The sequence below is a fragment of the Geotrypetes seraphini genome, chromosome 12, assembly GCF_902459505.1.
Source record: "Geotrypetes seraphini chromosome 12, aGeoSer1.1, whole genome shotgun sequence".
Taxonomy (NCBI): domain Eukaryota; kingdom Metazoa; phylum Chordata; class Amphibia; order Gymnophiona; family Dermophiidae; genus Geotrypetes; species Geotrypetes seraphini.
In genome coordinates this window covers 101,101,917-101,127,838 of record NC_047095.1, presented here as the reverse complement: position 1 = coordinate 101,127,838, position 25,922 = coordinate 101,101,917, and the positions used below count along the sequence as shown (strand labels likewise).

The window sequence follows — 25,922 nt, the reverse complement described above, 5'->3', positions numbered from 1 at the left end:
AAAACCATTTGAATCCTAAAGGAGGAAGGATGCCATGCAAGATCTTAAATGTTAAGCAGGCACATTTAAAATAAACCTTGGAAATTATTGGAAGCCAATGAAGATTTTGCAAGAGCAGAGAGACGTGATCAAATTTACTTTTTGCAAAGATCAATCTAGCAGCCGTATTCTGGATCAGTTGAAGTCTTTGAAAGCTTTGCTTGGTCAAGCTTAAATAGACCAAATTACAATAATCTAGCCACAAAAGGATGATTGATTGAACAAGGACAGCAAAGTGTTGATGATGGAAACAGGATCTCACTTTCCTCAACATATGGAGGCTAAAGAAACATTTTTTTACCAGAGAATTAAGATGGTCATTGAATGGTCACAGAACTTTACTTGAGAATTCAATCTGCAGTGAGGATCCTGAAGGCAACAGAATGGACGAAGGTCAACTACTAAGCTGCATTAGGGCTAAGCCAAAATAACTTTGATTTGGACTCATTCAGTTTCATTTGTACATTAAGGGCCCAAGACTGAAGTTTCATTATACAATCTATTATATTCCCAACAAGGTTAGTGAGGTGCGAGTCTATCTCAAGGAGAACAAAGATGTTAGCTGCATACGTAAATAGTGTTTCACAGGGGGATAAACAGAAAAGTTTCAAAGTAGTCATGTAGATGTTGAAAAGAATAGGTGATAAAGGTGATCCTTGCAGGACTCTGCATAAAGGCTTCCAAGAGGATGACATGGTGCCATTCACATTAACAGTATATGAGCGAGATCGTAAGAATTTTGAAATCCAGTCTAAGACTGTGGAATCAATACCTATCTCAGAAAGTTGGTAAATCAAAATATCATGGTGAATGATGTTAAAGGCCACCAATAGATTGAATTGTAGCAAAATTGCAAACTTATTTCACGCTTACAATTGCTGAACCTTAGAAATGAGTGAGATCAGTAGAGATTCGGTATTAAGATTAGGTCTGAATCCATGTTGGCAAGATAAAAGAATGGAAAATCTCTCTAAATATGATGAAAGCTGAGCAGATATAATGGACTCTAGAATTTTGGTCAGTGGAGGAATATTCACTATAAGTCGATAGCTAGATGGTGAGGATAGATCTAAGTCAGCTTTCTTCAATGTGGGGACAGAACAATGTGACCCATCTCTGCAGAAAAAGACCTGATGATAAGGCCAAATTAATAATTTTTTTTTTTTTAGTAAACCACAAAAGAACAGGAAACAAGATCTGTGCCTGTGAACCCAGCTATAATATTTCTATCAGCTTTTTAGAAATTACTTTGATAAAAAAAATCCCTGTGCCATAACAGCACATAACAGCAAAGAATCCATGTTCACAAATCATAACATCTAAAAGTCTCAATTTTCATAACTGCCAATATTAACAGAATGTCCACGGAATCCGTTATTCTACATGGCAAATTTAAATGTATGCTTAGATGTCACTAGTCCCTAGAGCCCTGCAGAAAAGGCTGTACTACCCCTCTTGTGGGTAACGGAGAAAATTAAAACCCTTACCACAGAAACAAATGTTCACAATCTATACTAATATACATTGTAAAATACAAACTATAAGACTACACTCCTGCAACATACCGATATGACTGACTAAACTCCTGCAACTGACACAAATAGAAGCTAGAACATAAAAGATCACGGGTCCTTCTTATACTTGATTTTCCCTACATAACTAAATAATAAGAATAAAGTACTTACAGTTATACTATTTTACACTCAAATTCTCTGGTAAATCACCAGTCAGTCAATTTGCTGGCTACAACCCACCAGTCAGCTAGCTATAGCCTGCCAGTCAGCTGGCTACAGTGCACCAGTCAATCAAGGCCTGTATACCCTCAGTTGGCTCACCAAACTGATCCGGGCAAATACATGTAAAAATAAAATAGGATATTAGAGAGTGCAAGAGGAAAGGCAGGGCAAAGGTCCCAAGCCCCCTCAGTAGGAATTTTCTCATATAGATATGAAGGGAATGGATCTAGAGCACATTTGCAGGATCTTAATTTCTGACACAGGCTTGCGACCTGGGCCTCATATACAAACTCAAAGGCTGTTCAGATTCTATCTGCTGGAATTGCGATTGGATAAGTATCACCCAACACCAGAAAATTATAAGAAACTAATGATAGAAAAGAGTCTCTTATAACAGCAACCTTTTCATTAAAAAATTTCGCTAAGTCATTCACTACTGGGGAGGAAGAGTGTATTGATGAGTCATTGTTGGTAGTTAATGAGAGCCAGATGTTAAACAAGGTGCTACTTTGATTGTTGGATCTGATAATTTTATCACCGTATAAATTTTTCATAGCTTTTTTAATGTTGCATTATAAGACCTCCATGACTGTCTGTCAGCAGGAGATCTTGATTTTTTCCATTTACGCTCCAGTGCTCAGCATTTCTGTTTCAGTTCTCTGTGATAAGGAAAGTACCAGGGAGCCTTACGAGAGTAAGAAACAGTCTTAGTTGATAGAGGAGCCAGTGAACAATAGGTGGACTCAGAAAGGTTTACCCATCGGGCCTGAAGGGAGAAAGCAAACTGAGAAATTTGGACCATAATTATTCACTCGCAATTTTCTTCTGGAAGGTAATAAGTTTTGGAGTACAAGATTGAGCCCCAAGATGGGACATTAAAACAGGAAGACATGAGGCACCTAGAAAGTGGATAAGACCATGGAACATGTTCCCAGTGATGATCCTCAGCTAAAGTTTTATGATTGGTAAGATCAAGAAAGCTAATGATATCGAGAGAGTGCCCTTTCATGAGTTGGAGCGGACTTAAGAGGAGGAAAACCCAGAGAGGTGAGGAAACTGCTGAGTTTGATAACATCCTTATTAGCGTTATCGTCTAAATGAAGATTAATGTCACCAATAATCAATAGTCTATGGAATTTTAGGAAAGCACTTGTTATGGTCTCGAATATTAGCTCAGAAGATTTATTCTAAGGAATCAGGGAGATGATAAAATAACAGAATACCTAATGGATGGCAGGAGAGCTCATCATTAACAGTAGCTAGCATATATTCTAGCAATGCATCGCTACCTTTTTGAAGAAGCAGTACTTCAAAAAATGATTTATAGAGAAGTGCCAAACCAACTCCTTTCCGGCAGTTTCTGGAAGAGAAAAGACCTCGATAGCCATGAGAACAGAGCTCATTTTGAATAAATAAATCATCTTTTGCAATCCACAATTCAGTAATGCACAAGAAACCAGGATCAAGATCCGCTAGTAGGTCATTTAGTATTTGAACCTTGTTGCATACTGATCTGGCATTGTAATATATTATCAGGACAGGAGTAAGAGAGTCAGGGGCTAGACTAGGTAAGTTAGTAATTGGTACAGGCTTTACAGGCTTTAGAGAGGCATAAATGATATCCCGGAAAGGTTTTTCAGAAGAATAATTTCATCCCGGAATGGTTTTTTAGAAGAATAATTTCTAGTACGCACCAATATGGGAATTCTAAGGTCAGGGCAAATCACACTGTTACTGTTTAAGCCAAGTACCTTGGGGAGGAGAGAATTTGCACAATGAGTGGGATTAAAACATAGAGAGGGTAAGAGAGAGAGAGAAGTCAGAGAGGTAACTTCATGGTGAAAATTAACAAAAATCACAAAGTCCAGTCTAACGGCTAATGGGTGGAGAGAATTATAAAACTGACTGAGCTAAAAAAAAGCTTGATGCTGCAGGTAAGAGACAGACTGGCCTCCCTTTCCCTCACTGTGCTGGAGAAGACATGGCCCTGTGCTGGATCCGAGCCTTTTAAAGGGCAGGAAGGCAAAATGGCTGCTCAAGAAGAAAATGGGTGGGGCTTCATGCTAAAGAAAAATGAAGCAGGCTGTTTTCGGTGCAGTGAGGGGGATGACTGAATTCCATTCCTCTCACTGTGCTGGAGAAAAGATGGCCCGATTCTGGTTCTGAGCCCATTAAAGGGTAGTAGATTTCATACAAATCAGAGAAAATATATATTCACTGGACATGCATTTAAATTCTGGAATTCATTGCTAGAGAATGTGATGAAGGGATTTAGTTTAGCAAGGTTTAGAAAAATGTTTGGAAAATTTCCTAAAACAAAGTCCATAAGTCATTATTAAGATGGACTTAGGAAAATCCACTGTTTATTCCTAGGATAAGCAGCATAAAATCTGGTTTTCTCCTTGGCATTTTGCCAGGTATTTGTGACCAGGGCTCATATTTAGGGAGATATATATTGCTGCATTTGAAAAGTCACAACTCGGGGTTACTTCAAGTTATTTAGATTTTTTCTTAATCCTCAGACACGTCCGCAGTCTAGATGCAGCCCAAGTTGCCTTCCTGGGTTCAGGAAATTAACTAAGGAAGGAAAGCCCCTCTGTTGCTATGACTGCATCCCCTGTCCAGAGGGAGAGGTCTCCAACCAAACTGGTAAGTGATATCATTATAATGTGACATGCCCCTGGGCACTAATTATTCAGTACTGGGTCAATATTCAGCCTTGACAGTCAATGTTTGAATTTTTAATGGTGGATGCCATGACTATAAAATCCAGATATTCAAGGCAGGCATCCAGGTAACCTTAGTACACAAATAGATGCACAGTATATTATAAAAAAACAAGCTTATCCAACCTAAGCGATTCATCAAATTAAAATAAAACTTGAAACTTGATACGGCTCTAGAAAAGAAGAGGATGGATTGAGACATCTGGGTTTTACTTTCACTGAAAGCAATGGAAGTAAAACCCGGATGTCTTAATCCATCCTCCTTTTTCTGGAACCATATAGTAACCCTAGTCCAACTTATGGCCTGTAGGCCAAAACACAACCCTCCAAGAGCTACATGATGGGAGAAACATGATGGGAGACAAAGGCTAGATGCCCATCCAGTCTGCACATCCACAGCATCCACTATTTCATCCTCTCCATAAGAGATCACACATCCCTGTTCCATGTTTTCTTGAATTCAGACATAGCCTATCTCTACCACCTCTCATAGAGACTATTCTATGCATCTATAACCATGTCTGTAAAAAAGTATTTCCTTAGATTAACTCCTGAGTCCATTACCTCTTAACTTCATCCCATGCCTCTAACTCTGGAGTTTCCTTTCAAATGGGTTGGGCGGGACGTGGGCTGGCTTAGACTTAGTCGTACAACATGTATAACTGAAAGTTATACAGCCCACGATTGACGGAACTTGGATGTTGTGACTTAGGCCATGTAAAATATGATCTAAGTCACAAAACCCACCTAAAGTCACCATATAAGCACTGAAAACACATAACACAGACCCCCACACACTGCCCCAGTAATCATTGACCTCCCATCCCCATAAAAATATTAATCACACCTTTAAAATTCAGTCTCCAGACCATCATCACCTGGCCGCCTGGCATAGGAAAGCCTAGTCGTCCAGCACAGAGGCAGCTTAAGTCATCTTGGGGGTAGGTTAGGGACCCATAGAGAGGAGGACCCATGCCCATAAGCCCCTGTAATCACTGCATTGATATTGAAACATGTGCACTGCCCTATACACCCCCACAACCCTTTTTTACTGGCATATAAGTGGCTCCTGCAGCCATAAGGGCTATTGGGGTGGTAGATAAGTGGGTCTAGGGTATTCTGGAGATGGTTTTGGGGGCTCACCATGACCTATAAGGGAGATGTAGTGAGGAGAAGCCACGGTACCCATTTTGTGAAGTTCACAGCAGTGCCCTGTAAGGTACCCCACTATTTAGGTGGCATGTCTGGGTGTTCAGTCCATCACTTTGCAGCCTCCTCCCACATCCAACAGGGCTTGTTCTAGGCATTTTTGACTTGGATGAAAAGTTGGATGGAAATGTAGTATAAAGATGAACAATTTAGCGGCTTGGACAATTAGATCGGCAGGACATATAATTAGACGATTTTCGAAACAAAAAAAATTTGGACGTATTTTTCAAAAATGTATCCTAGGCTGTTTTCTACTTTGGATGACTTGCGGCTTAGAAGCAAATGGACTTAGACGTCCCTTTCGATTATGCCCCTCCACGAATCTGGGAACCAGGCAGGGAAATTATTAGCACATCGTATTAAAGTACAACACTTGTAAAGCAACTTTACATGTATACGATCTGAACACGGTGAGCTCCTGTCAAAAGAGGAGGAGATCAATGATAGGTTTGTAGATTTCTATAAGAAATTATATACATCAGAATATCAGGGTCAGTAAGCATTCTTGTCACAATATTTGTCCCAGTTAGAACTAAATAAGCTTCAAGAATTAGAAGCTCAAAGATTAGAGGAAGATATAACAGAGGATGAGATACGAGAAGTAATACATCATCTTAAACTAGGCAAATCCCCAGGGATGGATGGTTTTACAGGATTGTTTTATAAAAAGTTTATATCTTATTAACCCCTCTCTTAGCAAAAGTATTTAATAACTTAAAAGACAGAGAACAATTGCCATATTTTATGAGATTAGCATTACCTAAAACAGGAAAAGATAATACATTTTGTGCTAGTTATAGATCTATGTCCTTGTTAGGAATAGATACAAGAATTATGGCCAGAGTCCTTGCTAATAGACTGTCATCATATATGCCTTCTCTTATCCACCCAGATCAGGTGGGTTTTATTGCTGGGAGGCAGGCATCTGATGGGATTCGCAAGATGCTAGATTTGATATGGAGGGCTAAAAAGGGCAGAACAGGTTGGGTAGCAGTCTCGGTCAATGCTGAAAAAGCATTTGACAGAGTTGAATGGAGATTCATGGATGCAGTCTTGAAGATTTGGGCTTTGGGAAAAGTTTTAGGGACTGGATATTCACATTATACAATAGCCCACTAGCATGTGTCAAAATAAATAGACTTTATTCTAATACATTTGAACTTCAAAGAGGGACAAGACAGGGATGCCCATTGTCCCCCCTGATTTTTGCATTAGTTATTGAGCCTTTAGCTCAGAAAATCAGACAATCTCAACAGGTAAAAGGCTTAAGGGTGGCAGGTGAAGAGCAAAAGTTGTCTCTGTTTGCAGATGATATATTAGCTATTGTGGAGGCATCAGAGAAGACTTTAACTACCCTTAAGGATATTATGGATGAATATGGCCAATTATCGGGGTTTAAAGCTAATTTAAATAAGACAGAAGTGATGAATATATCAACTTCGAAGGAGAGGATTACAGAATTGTAGAGATTAGTCCCTCTGAAATGGGTAAAGGGCTCCATTCGTTATTTGGGGATAACTTTGGGAGCTGATTGGACACTTTTGCTTCAGCAAAATTATATATCATTAGCGTTGGAGATTCAGAAAGACTTAGAAAGGTGGAATAAGTTGTTTATTTCATGGTTAGGTCATCTGGAAGTCATAAAGATGATGGTTCTTCCCAGGTTTCTCTATTTATTTCAAGTATTACCGATAGAAATCCCAAAACAGTTTTTTCTTAAAATGGAATAATATGAAATTGAGATTTATATGAGGAGGAAAGCATCCAAGGGTAGGAAGACAGGCAATGTTCAAGTCTAAGGTGGAAGAAGGGCTGGGTTTACCATCTTTGGAGAACTATTATAAAGTTGTACAGTTGAGAGCTATAGTTGAGTGGCACTCATCCCCATCTAAGCTGTGGGTAAGGGTAGAACAAGCAATGTTAAATGGGAGAGAAGGAATTAGGGATTTGAAATACTTACCATGGGTAGGAGAAAAAGATTTAATAAATATAAATAATCCTTTTAGTAAATGCTCATTGGTTATGTGGAAAAGTGTTAGGAAAAAGCTTTTAGGTAGAGAAAAAGGTATCTTTTTCTCCCCATATTATATACAAAAGACTTTGTATCAGGCAGGGAGGGGGGAATTTTTAAAAAGTGGGAGGCAAAAGAGGTAAGATGTTATGGCCAAATAATTGAGGAAGGGGAGGTAAAAGATTTTACTGACATGCAGGCTCGATATCAATTAGAAGCGAGGGATCTTTTCCCTTATTTACAGATAAAAAATTATATATTGACATATAAGGGGAAGAGTAATGGAGCCTTAAAGAAATCTGAATTTGAAAAAATACTAGGGGAACCAGTAGTAAAAGGGTGTATTTCCTGGTTATAAAAAATTATAAATGAAGATAAAGTAACCAAAACCTCATATATGAAAGCATGGGAAAGAGACCTGGGGAAGGAATGGTCTATAGACGAATGGGGGTAATTGTATTACATCTTTTTCAGATAGCTAGAGCTGCTACTTTGGTGGAAAATGCTATTAAACTTTTAACATGCTGGTATTCTACTCTGGTTCTAATTAATAAATGTAGCAGAGTGATGCTACTTGCTGGAATGGCTGTGGCAGAAGAGGTGCATTCTATCATATGTGGTGGGAATGCCAAAGGGTACAGAGGTTTTGGGCACAAGTATTTGGCTACCTGAGCAGACTAATCCAGACCCCACTTAAATTGAATGCTGAAATGGCACTGTTGGGAATAAAAATAGAAGGCTTATCATCTTCTCAATTTAAACTTTTGGATTTGGCATTTATAGCTGCTAGATTGACATTGGCTCAGCAATGGCGCATGCGAGATGTACCAACATTAAAAGATATGAGGGAATAGTCTGTGAGAAATATAGACTGTCAGCCCTATTAACAAATCAAAGGGCAAAGTTTAATGATATATGGGAGAGTTACATTCAAATGGAAAAAGAAGTTTAATGAATGAATTGAAAGCTATATTGTCTTATTCTTATAGACTGGGGAGCCAGGTCTCCAGGGAGGGGAGGGGAGGGGGGGGAGTAGGGGTTAGGATTGTTTTAATAGTAAGATAGATAAGTTGCATTATCTTCATTAGTGTATTAAGATTGTGAATCACATTCAATGATGATTATGTGTTGTAGCGATATAGGATTACTTTAATAATGGGATAGATAAGCTGCATTATCTTTACCTTTATTAGTTTACTAAGATTGTGAATCACATTCTTTGTTGATTTGTTTTGTGATGAGATCACTGTATTAGAATAATTATTACATTAAAAATTAAAAAAAGGAATCCCCAAGAGCAGAAAGATTCCAGAATCCCCAAATAGTAACAACATTCCATGTGGAATCCCAAATAGTAGAAAGATTCTGGAATCCCAGTAGAGATAAAGATTCCAGAATCCCCAAATAGCAGCAACATTCCATGTGGAATCCCCAAATAGAAGCAACATTCCATGTGGAATCCTCAAAGGATAGAAAAATTCCAGAATCTCTAAATAGTAGCAACAATGTAATGTAATGTAAAACAATACATAGGAAATCCCCAAAGAGAAGAAAGATTCCAGAATCCCCAAATAGTAACATTCCATGCAGAATCCCCAAATGGTAGAAAGATTCTGGAATCCCCAAATATTGGCAACATTCCATATGGAATCCCCAAAGAGAAAAAAGATTCCAGGATCCCCAAATAGCAGCAACATTCCATGTGGAATCCCCAAATAGAAGCAACATTCCATGTGGAATCCTCAAAGGATAGAAAAATTCCAGAATCTCCAAATAGTAACATTCCATGCAGAATCCCCAAATGGTAGAAAGATTCTGGAATCCCCAAATATTAGCAACATTCCATATGGAATCCCCAAATAGTAGCAATACTCCATGCGGAATCTTCAAAGGGTAGAAAAACTATAGAATCTCCAAAGAGTAGCAACACTCCATGAAGAATCCTCAAAGGGTAGAAACGTTCTGGGATCCCCAAATAGTAGCAATATTCCATGCTACCAATCCACGGAAAGCAATGGCTTCCCCCATGTCTGTCTGCTGCAGAGTTTTCTATGAAACCCTGCTAGAATTGAGCATGTCCTAATCTGTCTGTTTCAGCTGCGATCTCAGTGGTCTATTTAAAATGGGCCTTTCCATGTCTTAAGGAGAACACTCTAAGTCTAATTGAAAAACATGAACTGGATACTGCCAACAAAACTCTGCCTCCCTTGTGTAAGAGATTTGGAGTCCTTTAAAACCAAACGTTTCAGGCACAAACACTTCTAACAGATAATGCAGAATAAGATTTGCAGGAAGCTCATTGTTACTTGTTTAATATTTGTTACTGTATGCTAAAAATTGATTTTGAAATATCCTTTAATATGAGGGAAAAGTGTTCATTTGCAATCCTGTAACTGATGTTATTTATGAGATAATGAGACAATATTTTTCATTCTCAGATATGGATACCTGTACAACATGCCCAGAGGACCAATGGTCCAATTCAAACAGAGACGCCTGCATCCCCAAAATTGTAACATTTCTGTCCTATGGAGAGCTTTTGGGCATAGCTTTGACTCTTATCAGCATTATCTTCTTTTTAATCGCTGCTGCCATTCTGGGGATCTTTATTTATTACCATGACACTCCCATAGTGAAAGCCAACAACCGGAACTTGAGCTACATTCTCCTTATCTCCCTCATGCTCTCCTTCCTTTGCACCTTGGTATTCATTGGACGTCCTGATAAAGTGACTTGTCTTCTCCGACAGACTGTTTTTGCAATCATTTTTTCCATTTCTCTCTCATCCATACTAGCAAAAACTATCACTGTGGTCATAGCTTTCCAAGCCACTAAACCTGGAAGCAAGCTCCGGAAATGGATGGGTTCAAGGGTCTCTAACTCTATAATTTTTTTCTGCTTCCTTATACAAACCCTCTTGTGTGTTGTCTGGTTATTCACTGCTCCCCCATTTCCATATCTTAATATGAGATCAGAAATTGGATTAATATTAATTGAGTGTAATGAAGGGTCAATAGTTGCATTTTACTGTGTTCTGGGTTATCTGGGATTTCTGGCTGGTGTCAGCTTCAATGTAGCTTTCCTAGCAAGAAATCTACCTGACAGTTTCAATGAGGCCAAGTACATCACCTTCAGCATGCTGGTGTTCTGCAGTGTCTGGGTCTCCTTCATCCCAACGTACCTGAGCACCAAAGGCAAGTACATGGTGGCAGTGGAGATATTTGCTATTCTGGCCTCTAGTGCTGGATTGCTGGGCTGTATCTTTATGCCCAAGTGCTACATTATTCTGCTAAAACCTGATAGGAACAGCAGGAAATACCTAACAAAAAACTAGAATGATTAGTATTTGTACAAATGATGAATTATCTCAACATTTCCCTATTATTCAACACAGATACTAGTACAAACTAGTGCTCATTCAATTCTATGCTCTGTTTTCTGTTTTTAGCTAGTTTGCAATTACCAACAGGGCACCGCCATGTATTCCAATACTCTATTTTCCTAAGGAGTCTCTCATACAATAAAACATTCTAAAGAACATTGTAGATTTTATTAGCATGAATGTGTGAAACAAATTGAAAAAAAATGTCTGGAAAACAAGGAAGTCTGGAAATGGCCTTAAAATGATACCTAAAAAAGAGTGAGAAAGAAACTCCAAAGAATAAGTTATGAGAGAGGTTCTATCAAACCTACAAAATAATATTAATCACACAAAGGGCAAAAAGGAGACAATTGGGTAAGATCATGGAAATTAAGTGGGTATTTAGGGAGTAGAAGCATGGTGACACAGGGTATTTGCTATCAATCTAGTTTACATATGAATGAAACTGACCAATAAATTTAATGCCTACAGTGGATGATCAACAAGATTTTAGGTACGCTCAGAGATATGAAACTTCAAAAGGGAGGGGGAAACCCCCTCTCTCATATGAATTTACCGTCCAGTCATTGCGATCTTCATAATGTTAATCACTCTCTGAGACAATATGTGTAGTTTGAGTTATTTATAACTTTGATAAACTTCTTCTTGAATAATTTTTTCTTTTCTTTGTAATAATAATTTATCTTGATTTGCATACAGACAGAGATATCACCAAATGTTTGACTAAACACTTCACTTTACTTTAAACACTCTGGAGGGGAGGGGTCCCAACGTGGCCCTGTTATGGAATCTGTTTCAGGAGACCTGAATGAAAAGTTCTCAATTGGTGTGAAAGTGTAACCTATCTCCGTGATAATGTGGTTGTATCTTTGTATGGTGTACAGAATTATTTCAACCGACGATTCTGTACACCCTACAAAGATACGACCACATTATTACGGAGATAGGTTACACACCAATTGAGAACTATTCATTCAGGTCTCCTGAAGCATATTCCATAACGGGGCCACATTGGGACCCCCCAGAGTGTTTAAAGATAAGTGAAGTGTTTATTCAAACATTTGGTGATATCTCTGTCTGTATGCAAATCAAGATAAATTATTATTACAAAGAAAAGAAAAGAAAAATTTATTCAAGAAGTTTAACAAAGTTATAAATAACTCAAACTACACATATTGTCTCAGAGAATGATTTAACATTATGAAGTTCGCAATGACTGGACGGTAAACTCATACTGAGAGAGGGAGTTTTTCCCTCCCTTTTGGAGTTTCATATCTCTGAGCGTGCCTAAAATCTTGTTGATCACCCACTGTAGGCATTTAATTTATTGAAGTCAGTTTCATTCATATGTATTCCACATAATTTTCTGACTTCCAGCATTTAAGTTTTGTTTCCTGTTTTTTCTAAAGGAATCAATCTAGTTTAGGCATTGTAAGGCTGTGTAAAAAGCCATGTTTTTACCTCAGCTTTGAAAGTCTTGAAAAAAAGGTTACTAAGGGCTCCTTTTACGAAGGTGCGCTACAGGTTTTACCGCACGTACTGGATTACCACTTGCTATAGCACGCGCTAGCCAAAAATCTACCGCCTGCTCAAAAGGAGGTGGTAGTGGCTAGTGCATGCGGCATTTTAGCACTTGCTATTCCGCACATTAAGGCCCTAGCGCGCCTTTGTAAAAGGAGCCCTGAGTGTGGTGATAAAACAAAGATACTTACCTGTAGCAGTTGTTGTCCAAGGACAGCATGCATATATTCTCACATATAGGTGATGTCATTCATGGAACCTGATGTTGTCACTGCCAAGTGTACTGTCACTTTAAATTTCTGAGGATTTCCCCCACAATGCACATGCAAATGCATTCCTGCCTGACGTCAATGCATGGGATCATCAGTACAGTAAAAAAGCTAAGAAGACAACTAGGAGAGGTGGGAAGGTTGTGAGAATATATACCTGCTGTGCTCAGAGAACACCTGCTACAGGTAAGTATCTTTGCTTTCTCTAAGCATAAGCAGGCATTATATTCTCACAAATTGGACTCCCAAGCTGCCAGGATCTTTAGGAGAGTTTAAATACTGAATAAATATGAGCCTGGTGTAATGAAAGAGGACTGGAGGGAAAGATATCTCTGAAGAAGTGAATAGATTTTGCAGAACTGCTCATTCAAATCGACTGGCTCCTCTGGAATTCTGTTCAAAAAAAAAAAGGGATATAAATGTATGTACTGAAAACCAGGGAGCCGCTTTATAGATTTCTTCAATGAAAGCAGAGTGGAAGTGAGTAGCTGAGGCAGCCATAGCCCACACATTCTTAGATGACACACGGCTTTGAAGAGTCAGCCCAGCCTGAGCATATGTGAAGGAGACACAGTCTGCCAACCAAGTTTATTTATTAGGAATTATTATTAACTGCCTAAGGCAGTCTACAGCAAGTCCAATTTACCATAATACTTAGAGAGAAAGAGATATTGGTTACTGTGCCTCTTTGTAGATGATACAAAAATCTGCAATAGAGTAGACACACGCCGGATGGTTTGAATAACATGAAGAAAGACCTGGCGAAGCTTGAAGAGTGGTCTGAAATTTGGCAGCTAAAAATTAATGCTTAGAAATGCAAGGTTATGCATTAGGGCTGCAAAAAACGATGGAATGGTACAGATTAAGGAGTGAAGAGCTTATGTGCATGACAGAAGAGCAGGACTTGGGTATGATTGTATGTGATGATCTTAAGGTGGCCAAATAGGTTGAAAATGTGATGGCGAAAGCTAGAAGGATGCTAGGTTGCATAGGGAGAGGTATGGCTAGTAGGAAAAAGTAGGCATTGATGCCCCTGTATAAGACTTTGGTGAGACCTCATTTAGAATATTGTGTACAATTCTGGAGGCCGCACCTTCAAAAAGATATAAAAAGTATGGAGTCAGGCCATAGGAAGGCTACTAAAATGGTATGCTTTCTTCATCATATGGGGACAGACTTAAAGATCTCAAAGAGAGGAGATATGATAGAGACGTTTAAATACCTACATAATATAAATGCACATGAGTCAAGTCTCTTTAATTTGAAAGGAAACTCTGCAATGAGAAGGCATAGGATGAAGTTAAGCGGTGATATGCTCCGGATTAATCTGTGGAAATACTTTTTTACGGAAAGGGTGGTAGATGCATGGAACAGTCTCCCGGAAGAGGTAGTGGAAACAGAGACTGTGTCTGAATTCAAGAGGGCCTGGGATAGGCATGTGGGATCTCTTGGAGAGAAAAAGAGATAATGGTTACTACGGATGGGCAGAATAGTTGGGCCATTTGGCCTTTATCTACCATCATGTTTCTATGTTACTATTTTGTTAAAAGCATAACAGTAGTAAAAAGACTAAATATAAACAAAGATACATTGAGTAAGGTAAGCTCAAAATCAACCAATTGAAACTGCCATGAATAGGGTGACCAGGTTACCCATTTCAGAAGGGAGGCTTTTTGGCCAATGCTGGTTTTAAAATTAGATCCCATAGCAGTGTAGTATTTGGAGTCCATCATACTATACATAGAAATCAGTACTGCATGTCCCAAAATGCACCAGGATGACCTTGGCAGAAATCCAGGACTGGCCAAAAAGACTCCCTTCTGGAATGAGTCACCCTAACAATGAAACAGTTTATAAATATAACAACACTGAAATTCAAATAAAAGATATATAACACAGTGTCAGTAGAACACTTATGAAATAGCTAATAGCATATATCAGAACATTTAAATAACACAGATAGGATGCTAATGCTTTTCTATCATTCAGCATATCATCTAGCCGAAGAGATAAGTGCAGATATTAGATGGGTGGTACAGAGTGAGTTGAGATAAACAGATGGGAGGCTAAACTGTCACACAAGTAAAATGCAAGAAATGCATCACCACAGAAAACATATATTTTTGAACTTTGCAAACTTTTTCTAATAAATTTACACAATGAAACCAATCGCTGTAAGAAGCTTTGTTGTCTATTCTGCCACAAGTACAATGGTAACGCTAATTCAGAATTAATGACTTGCTGTGATACAAAAACAGACAAAGCAACATATGAAAATGATTGGCAGGTCAGGATTTCACCAAAAGACACTAGAGCTCAATATGTTGAAGCTGACAATTCTAAAGTATCATGCAAAAGTTTGCTCTCTAATAGAGATTAACACAGGGACACATTTTTCCCCTTCCCTGCGGGAACTCATTTTCCTATCCCATTCTGGTGAGTTCTTTTCCTGTTCCTGCTCCATTCCTGCAAGCTCTGTCCTCATTTCAGAAGCCTCAAACACAGCAGTTAAGGCAGGGCCTGCAGGACTGGGGCAGGGACAGTGACAGTGACAAAACTCACAGAGACGGAATGTGGAAATTTTGTTCCTGTGGGGATGGTGACAAATGTATCTCCATGTCATTCTCTACTATCTAACTCATTTTCCTGACTTTAGCAGAATGGCAAAAAACAAAAACCTCACAGAAAACCTCTTGGTTAGTGCCTGAAAACTCTTGTGGACACAACTGAACAAATTGTGTGTTTTCAGATTTAACGGATATTCAAGCACATGTTTCACTGGTTATGTGCAGTCGAGAGACAGATGTAATAATTCACGTGTTACCCTGGTCCCTTCTGAATAGTCCTGGAGCACAAGTCAAGCTCTTTGGGATGGGTAACAGGATATATTAAACAGAGTTCTGATTGTTCTGATTGTCAAGCTTGGTGCAGACCAGGGCTGGGTTAAATTCCAGAAGGCCATGAGGTTTAAGGCAACACCTCTCCCTCTCTATGCAACAGTCTTAAGAGAAATGCACTCTCATTCCAGGAATGATATTAAATTTATAATGATTTACTAGAAGAACTTCAGTAAACAAAAGTCTGTACTCGTAGGTAACAGATTGTTTATTTTAAGCTTCTATACTGCTACTAATGACTGGGGAGTCAATTCTGAGTAGTTTGCATGAGCTTCAGTAAATTGAAGAACCATGGGGTGGAAGGAGACGTACATAGATGGATCAGAAACTGGTTGGCGGGCAGGAAACAGAGGGTGGGAGTAAAGGGCCACTACTCGGACTGGGGGAGGGTCACTTGGTGTCCCGCAGGGCTTGGTGCTCGGGCCGCTGCTATCTAATATATTCATAAATGATCTAGAAACAGGGACGAAGTGTGAGATAATACAATTTGCAGACCTGAGGAGTAGTGGCTCGTGGCCAGTAGGGGGTGATGTTTATGGGACGGTAATGGAATGGATAGCAGAACATGAGAGTGCAGTATTTTTGTGGAGTTTTTCTACAAAAGTGCCTGTTTTTCGTATGATTCTGGGTAATTCTAATTAGATATGTGTTAGTTAGGGCCACGCCCAATGGAAGCGTACAAAAAAAAGGTGAATAAAAATCTAAATATAAATGAAGTTAAAACCAGAAAAACACACTACAGATTAATATAAGGGAAAGTATAATAATATCTGTTTATGTACTTTGCTGTTGGGCCAGATCATGAAGGAAACCAGAAGAATCCATCTTGGTTCTCTGTCTTTATCTATATCTTCTCAGTCTTGGAATCCATTTTGTTTCCAAGTCTTTGTTCAGGCTCTCAGCATCGTTGTGTTAATTAATACCACATGTGCTTGCTTTAGACTGGTTAGAAAGATAACGTGTCCCAAACTAAGATATAACAGGAATTAAATATAGTTTTGAATGAAAATTATTTATGTATGGAAGGCTTGGCCAAGCAAGTATAAATGAAGCAAGTGCTGGAGTGTGTGTATGGCTGTGTATTAAACAAAAGAATGGGTTTTGAAAAAACATATTATATATCTTTGCAACCTAAAGAAATCCTAAAGCAACATCTGGAAGTAATTAAGTCAGAGACTCCTGCTCTAACATAAGAGGGCTTTTGTGTGAAGCTGTCAGCTCCTCCTTCAGGCTGACAACTTTTTCAGCACTGTGTGCGGATGAAACTTAGCTGACAAGCAGGCTGAGAACTTTTCAGCATCTTTTTAACAAATAATTTCTCTTAAAATACTTTTGTGAAAATTATGATTTATATTCAAAAACGACTATAAGCAAACAAATGTACTTTTCTGAAACTTTTGTCTTTGTCTAACTTTTAAGATCACCCATGTTATTTTATTGGTTGTCAAACCTGATGATGTCATTGAGCCAAAAGTATATAATAGAGTGAAATGAGATATTAAAGTGAGCTCGTTATGAGAAGGCCAGCATTTGGCAACTATAACGATCTCCCATTAGCGCAACTGTTAATGCAAGCAATTATGCTTTGCTGTATTCTTTTGATCTCATAATGGAAAAATAGAAACAATAATTCAATAAATCTTAATTATAATTTTTAAAACCTTGCACTGGTGTCATTTTGCATGTTTTATTATTTTTCAAACCTTGAGGTTCATGAGGGCATCAACATTTTCCACTCTTTGCCCCCCCTGATGTGCTACCCATAAATGTTCTCTTTCTGCTTTAACAATTGTAGCTCACCCCCTTTCCTTTTGTATCTGTAATGAATTTGGTATGTATGAATTATTTTGTAATCAATTGTTTTAAAGTTTTTCCCCTATTTTAATTTGTAATACGCTTTGAAATATTTGACATTGCGTGTACATCAAATTTTAATAAAATTTGAAAAACTTGACCATGAGATCTATTTGATTGCACTACTTCCATTGCATGTAAATAGATCTCATGCATATTTATCTGGGAAATCCTGAAAACCCGACCTTGCAAGGGCCAAGATTGGATGTTCCTAATGTAAGAGGTAATCCTTAATGTGCAGCTATTAACAACAGTCCAAAAAGTCCTTCATTCTCCTCCAATCCCATCCCATCTGGCAAGGCAATCCAGGGATTCTGCACTCGCACCAGGCAAGCATCCGACTTGGATTCTCCCCAGCTGCTGGGATGGCTCACTACCGATCCTCCCTGTCTACCCTTTCTCACATAGAGGTGCAGTTTCCTCACCTGACCTGAACAGGTCTCCCCATGTGCCACTTTCAGGGGGCTCACTCTCCCACTCCCAAAGCTTTTACTTAAACTCTGCTCAACCAGCAGGTGATGCCTTTCCTTTACCTCAGCCCCAATTGCAATGCCAATCTGGGATAACCCCCTTCTCCATATGGGTACTGGCAAGGGGTTCAAGCCACCAAAGACCATATGCTCTCTTTTACAGGTGCTTATGTCACTCAACTCTCTTCCACCAGTGACATCCTACTGTCAGTCATTTACAGTACCCAATTTTTTCTTGCTTAACATAACAGACTTACTCTGTGATTTGCTGTCATAACATGTCAATCCATTAGGTCCACCACTTTTCCAGATAACCATTGGTCCTCCCTCTCTGCTCAGGCATAACCTAACCAGTCTCAATAATAAGATTGCTGTATAGCTCCAGAAAAAGAAGGATGGTTTGAGACACCTGGGTTTTACTTCTACTGAAAGCAGTTTACATGGGGCAATGAAGTGTTAAGTGACTTCCCAAGGTCACAAGGAGTTGCAGTGGTTATTGAAACCACCACAGGGTGCTGAGGTAGCTATTTTGACCACTAGGCTACTCCTCCCCTTGAGCTAATTGTCCTGCAAACTGAATATTAACTCCCAGTAAGTTTTGGATGAAATAATGGATCAAGGGTCAGGATGCTTCTCATCTCCACCACTGCCTCTACTGGAGACCGAGTTCTATCATTTTCCTTTCTCCTTCACTTTCTTCATCTCTTTTAATCAACTAAAGCCCATCCAAGACAAATCAGCAGTGGCTGTCTTTCTCCTCTGTCCCCACAGCCTGGCAACTCCCTCTCTCTCTAGACCTAATCTAATCTAATCTTCATTTTATATACTATATTTACTCCCTAAGGAGCTTGACTCAGTTTACAATTCATTAAAAAATGAAACATAGCAAGTAAAAATTGTAGAATAAAAACAGAAATTGGTTAAATTAGATGGATGGAAAAAGTTAGGAAAAAGTATGTTGAATTGCTTAAAATTACTATACGACAGCTAAAATCAAATAAACTATTGTGAAAACAACCAGGTTTTTAAACTTTTTTGAAATTGAAATAATTGATCTACCAGTCTTAGAGAATCTAGAAGTCCTCCCTCTTCCCAGTGTATCTCATCACCCTTGCAAGCGGGGACAACAATGTGCATCCACTGCCTGCGCCAGCCCTGCACACTTCTCTCTGCTGTGCCCTGCTTTTGCCAATGTCACTTCCTGTTTCCTTTCTGGCAGGATGCAGCAGCCTGCGGGGCTGACACAAGTAGCAGAAGTATATCACTGCTGCTGCCCAAGAGCTGAGGCACACCAGGAAGGGGAATTGTTGGGCCGTGGGAAGGAAAGGGTGGCAGCAAAAGCCAGATCCAAGGGCAGAAAGAGAGGAAACAAGATGCTGTGGTGGTGGCAGGGTTGGCAGTGGTGGTAGTTTGAAAAGGCCAACATAATTGTGGGCTCACCCAAATTAACAGATCTGACCAGAATCTCACTAACTGTGCAGGGTGAATGGGGTCATCTTTTCCTGTCATCATCAACTACATTACACTGTTATGTTATTACATTGTATCCTTCACTATCATTCCAATCAAATTAATGTTTGTCTCCAGTTAATGAAGGCACATGATCCATAAGATTATATTTAACAGCAACAACCTATATTTTCATAGTAATTGCAGATGAAGGGAGCAGACATGCCTTAAGGCTTGACCTCTGAGAAGTAAGGCACAACAGAGACCACCTGGTGTCCCCAGAGGTGTTGGAGCTAAGCTAGAAATAGAGTGGTCACCTCACCATCAGCATCTCAATTTCACTGTCTTTCTGCATTCTCTTTTGGTGTAAATGCAGAAGTCTACTTCCGTGCATTTTCTATTTATCCTTCAAATATTCAATTGGTTAAGACCATCACGAACCATAAAACATCCCCTGCCATGCACAAGGTTAACATTTGGAGCAAGAAGGGTGAGCATTTTCACAGAAGCTGTTTCATACTGGTTCTGATGTTGATGATCTGTGACATCCTGTGGAAGATGGCCGAGTGTCATTGCACACTTCAGAGCTTCAAAACAAGACAACAACATGGATATTACAGAGATGGAGACATCATAATTGGGGGACTCATAACTATAGTGACCTTAAGTTTATATACTCCTCCATCCTTCAATGTTCCTCCCAATTTAAAAACATTTAGCGCGTAAGTAGTATTATAGATGAACTCCTGCCTGTGAAATGCTTCCAGCTTTTATATTAATTGATCAAGGCATGAGCTACCAATATAACTAACTCATGTTTGAGGGATCTTTGGATACAAAAGTTTCCAAGGCTAGAAATACTTAGTTAATGTTTTCCAAATTATGCCTAGTATGAGTGATGTGAATGAGGACAGTGTGGGTTCAAGAGATGTCAGCATTCAGGGGGACTATTGGGGAGGGGTTTGGGCTGTGTCAGTCCCTCTGCTTGTCTTTTCTTATCTTCTCTTCTTTCTCTCCCTTTCTACACTTATTCCCCTCTCTTCTCTCCCCTCAACTCATCTCACTGCTTCTTCCCCTTTTTTGTAATCCCTCTCCTTTCCTCTTTGCCATTTTGTATCTTTTCTTAATGTAACCCCTCCCTCTTTGAAACTCACTATTTTCAGTCTCTTGAGAGGGAAAAGTTAAACAGAAAATCTAAAATTACCTTTAAAAAAATTTACAAAAAATAAAAGATTTTGTTATTTTATTATTACAGTTCTAAAAGATATATATCCAAATAACTTTAACATAAAATCCCAAATAAACTTTTCCTCATAGAATTTAGTCCTTTCAAAAGATTTTTCTCACAGATTTCAAATGTAAATATTCTCACAGGACTCCGTTGTTTATTTTACACAGCCGTTGGGTACCAGCGCTTCTTTTTTCTTCTTTTGAGATTCAGTTTTGATCAACAGCGAACCTACTTCCTAACTTAAAGAAATCAAAGGGAGCAAAATCTTAACACCTTGAAAAATATGTTTGTTGCTTTAATTTTCTTTAACTACCCATAGAAAAGAAAAAAATAATTGAAATTCCCTAACTGTTCCAACCCTGATGTATTTTAAACTATTCTCAAACAAACCCCAGGCCAACCTGTCTTTCAAACTGAACTCTTGCCAACTCTTTTTTTTCTCTCTCTGGCAGTTATAGAATCCTGACCTGTACTGCTACGTGATCTCATCAGACCTGATGCAGACATAAACATTCCAGAATTCTCACTCTCAGGCAGGCAAATACAGCATTAAATTACCCAGCTAACAAACAAAACTTTTCACTTCAAAATAAAAACTTCTATCAGATCTTCTGCCCTATAAACTATAACATATTTCAAACTTATTTTTTTGTAACCCATAGTTACATTCATCCTAGCAGTTTGGGAGCATCTCCATTTGCGTTGGATATGAATTTCAACCTATTCCAATAGAGGTCTAACAACATTTTCATTGGTGAAGTCAGGGAACATTGACTGGTACTTCTAACCATTCCATGTCTTCCTGATACCACTTCCTCAATAAACCTCCACTAGCTCCTGCTTAATCATGGCTGGAGAGTTTATGGATGGACATAAAACCTATTCTAATTTTATCCACAATTTATTTAATTTTTTTATAAATCTTTATTCATTTTTAAAACTCACAATAAGTGTAACATTACATTACATTACATTACATTCGGGATTTCTATTCCGCCATTACCTTGCGGTTCAAGGCGGATTACAAAAGGTTAGTTTAAAAAGACAGAGTTACAATGATTAGCTAGAGAGGTAAGTTGTAGGTCTTGTAAACATTTAGCAGGTTGTTGAGGGTGAGGTGGTTTGTCAAAGAGTTAATAGGTGGTCATAGTGGAAGTTCTTTTGTTATTATTAGTGCAGTAGTGGGTAGATCAAATGTCAGTTTTAGAGTTACTAAACGGTCGTGATGTTATTGCTGCTTCAGGAATTTCTTGAAAAGTTTGGTTTTTATTTCTTTTCTGAACGTCCTATAGTCTGGGGTGGTCATCAAGAGGTTGGAGATCTGGTTGTCCAGTCTTGCGGCTTGGGTGGTTAGGAGGCCGTCGTGTAGTTTTGTTCTTTTTACTTCCTTGATTGGGGGGGTATGAATGGGGCGTGCGTTTTTCTTTGTCTTGTAGTGGGTGCTTGGATGAGGCGATTGTTCAAGTATGATGGACTGTCTCCGTGTAGGGTTTTGAATAATATGCAGTAGAATTTGAATTGGATTCTTTCTTGGATTGGAAGCCAATGTGAGTTGATGAAGGCTTCAGTGATGTGGTCATGTTTTTTTTAATGAGTAGATGAGTCTTAAAGCTGTATTTTGGATTGTTTGGAGTTGTCTAATCGTAGTTGCAGAGCAAGGAAGGAATAGGATGTTGCAGTAGTCCAGTATCCCTAGTATTAGGGATTGTACTATAAGTTGGAATTGTGTTCTTTCAAAGAATTTTCGGACTTGTCTCAGATTTCTCATGATTGCGAATGATTTCTGAATTGTTTTATTTATTTGCGGTTGCATAGTGCAGCATCTGTCTATGGTCATGCCAAGTAGTTTTATGGTGGTTTGGATGGGATATTTGATTGCGTTTATGTCTAAGTTGGTTGTGGTTTGGATCTTGTCATTTTCAAGAAGGATGAATTTGGTTTTGTCTTGGTTGAGTTTAAGTTTGTGATTTTTCATCCAGGTTGAGACTGTTTCAAGTGTTTGGTGAAGTTTGTCTGTCATGTTAGGTTTAGAATGATCGTATGGGATGAGGATGGTGATGTCATCTGCATAACTATAGGTGGTTATGCCCATATTGTCCAGATGCGTTCCTAGAGAAGCAGTGTAGAGATTGAAGAGGGTGGGGGATAGTGGAGATCCTTGTGGTACGCCGCAGGGGTTTGACCAGGATTCTGACTTTTCTTTGTTTGATTTTACACTGTAGGTTCTGAGTTTTAGGAATCCTTCAAACCAAGAGTATACTTTATCTGAGATGCCTATTGCGTCTAAGATCTGTAGAAGGATGTTGTGATCCACTAAGTCGAATGCCGCAGTTAAGTCCAGTTGTATGAGAAGCATTTTTTTCCCTGTGCTAAGGTGTTGTCTGACGGTATCCATAAGGGAGCCTAGTAGTGTCTCTGTACTGAAGTTTGTTCTGAAGCCTGATTGCATGGGGTGGAGTAGGTTGTGGTCATCTATGTAATTGGTGAGGAGTTTGGCTACTAGGCCTTCTATAATTTTGACATATAGCGGAATTGAGGCTATAGGTCTAAAGTTAGATGGGTGGTTTTGTGGTGCTTTTGGATCTTTTTGGATTGGGGTGATGACGATTTCGCTGAGGTCAGCAGGGAATGTGCCTTCTGTGAGCGTGAATTGAATCCATTGAAGAATTGTGGTGCGGAATTTTACACTAGAGGTGGTAAGGAGATATGAGGGGCAATGGTTGAGGTCACAGGAGGCATGGCTGTATTTTTTGTAGAATTTGTTGAATTCTGACCATTGTATGTTGGGGAATTGAGTCCAAATTCTGTCTGCTGCCGTTGCCTCTTTTCCTGGAGGGTGGATTGTGATTGGGCTTTGATGGGATGGGTTAAGGATGAGAGTGGTTCTGGTGTTGGTAATTTTGTTCTTGAAGTGTTCTGCTAGGAGGGTGGGTGATGGTGGAGGAGTATTCGTGGTGGTTGTGTATGGTTTGGTGTCTGTTAATTCTTTCAGGATTTGGAATATTTTTTTGGAGTCTTGGGTTTCCGTGCCTATGAGGTTAGTATAGTAGCTTTTCCTCTTATCCCTTAGTTGATTTTTGTATTGTTTGTTGATTTTTTTCCATTCGGTTTTTGTACTTTAAGATCACTTAATATATCATCAAATTTGAATTCTCATCAAATATTCCCCCTCCCAAAATTATTCATAAGCAAAATAAATCATGAAATATTCATACACCCCACTCCCCACCCCACCCTGGGCCACACTACACCAAAGAGGTTCAAGGTGATTCACATTTATAGAAACCGTAAAATCTATGGGGAAAATACAAAAGCAATCAATAATTAAAATATCATACCATGAATATTACAATTAATGTAAACAAGTTTTCAAATTTTTATGAAACTTTAAGTAATTGATATCCATCCTAATGCAAACAGGTAGATTATTCCAAATTTTAATTGCAGCGTAAGCAAAAGAGGAGCTATGTTCTTGTTTATACCATACTCCTCTAATCTGTGGAAAATCTATATATATAAAATCAGATGTATCTGTGTGTGTGTGTATATGTGTATGTATGTATGTATGCTCCAGCATAACTCTGAAATGCATGGGCAGATTTCAATCAAACTTGGTATACATATCACTTACTATCTGGGGGAAAATACTGTGGGGGTGGAAAGGGAGTGACATGTAAAAATGATAAAATAATGACAGATAGTGTCTAATCCATAAACGCATGGAGAGATTTCAACCAAACTTGGTACACATATGACTTACTATCTGGGAAAATATACTGTGGAGGAGGGAAGGAGGTGACTAGTCCATAGTTTTCAGGCTTGCTGAGATGACAAGTTCCAGCCATGATCACTTTATACAAGTCTATTGATACTGGAAGATTGGGATAAATAAATATCCGGGCAACGCCAGGTGATCAACTAGTGTAGTAATAAAGTTTCACATAATCTGGTGGAAGAATAATGCAAATGAGAAAAATGCAAAATCAGAGTATCTGAGAGTCAGTCTATAATATATGATTAACTATGCAAGTTGATTTAAACTTAATTCACCTTTCAATTGATAACCAATGAAGATTTTTATTTGCTAAGGTCACGCTTTCATATCTTTTTAGACCAAAATTTAATCTAACTACAGTGTTCTGGAACAGCTGCAATTTTTTGATCAGTTTTGATGTTAAGTTCAAATATAAAGAATTACAGTAACATCTGAACCAACAGTACAAAATGATGTTCAAATAGCACCTAATAAAATAAAAAGTTACCCTCGGTAAGTTACTCAATCCTCCATTGCCCCAGGTACATTAGATAGATTGTGAGCCTACTTGGCCCGATAAGGAAAATGTTTCAGCACCTGATTATAAACCACTTAGATAGTAACATAGTAGATGACGGCAGATAAAGAACCGAATGGTCCATCCAGTCTACCCAACCTGATTCAATTTATTTATTTTTTTTAATAATTTTTTTCTTCTTAGCTATTTCTGGGCAAGAATCCAAAGCTCTACCCAGTGCTGTGCTTGGTCTCCAACTGCTGAAGTCTCTGTCAAAGCTCACTTCAGCTGATCCACACCCTTCCTGCCATTGAAACCCTCCGCATCCCATCCTCAACCAAAAGGCCATATACAGACATATGGAGGGGCATAATCGAAAGGGACGTCTAAGTCCATTTGTGTACAACTCGCAAGTAATCCAAAGTAAAAAACAGCCTAGGACACATTTTTGAAAAATACGTCAAAATTATTTTTTTCCAAAAATCATCTAATTATACGCCCTGCCGATCTGATCATCCAAGCCACTAAATCATCCATCTTTATACCACATTTCCGTCCAACTTTTCATCCAAGTCAAAAACGCCTAGAACAAGCTCTATGGAAACACACGAAAACATCCGAAGCTTGGAACAAACATAGAAATGATCAGAAAAAATGTCACAAGGTGGTGAAGGTTGCCAAAAAGGTCTTTGAGGAGAAAATAGCACGAGAGGACAAAAATTTCAAGCCCTTTTTTAGATACGTAAAAGGGAAAAAAAACCCGCTCGGGAGGCAGTGGGACCGCTGGACAACTTGGGAGGAAAAGGGTGTGTTAAGGATGACAAACAAATTGCAGACAGACTGAATTCCTTCTTTGT

The 25,922-nt window shown here is 38.8% G+C and overlaps 1 protein-coding gene across 1 annotated transcript in view; it reads left to right on the top strand.

The window, feature by feature from the left end:
- The window catches only part of LOC117346184 (vomeronasal type-2 receptor 26-like), a 44,020-nt gene extending 32,965 nt beyond the window's left edge, over window positions 1-11,055 (top strand). Inside the window, exons 5-6 of the mRNA XM_033915586.1 lie at window positions 4,298-4,424; window positions 10,160-11,055. Of these exons, the coding sequence (XP_033771477.1) occupies window positions 4,298-4,424; window positions 10,160-11,055 (1,023 nt within the window). The remainder of the gene's footprint in view (window positions 1-4,297; window positions 4,425-10,159) is intronic.
- Window positions 11,056-25,922: the final 14,867 nt, after the last annotated feature.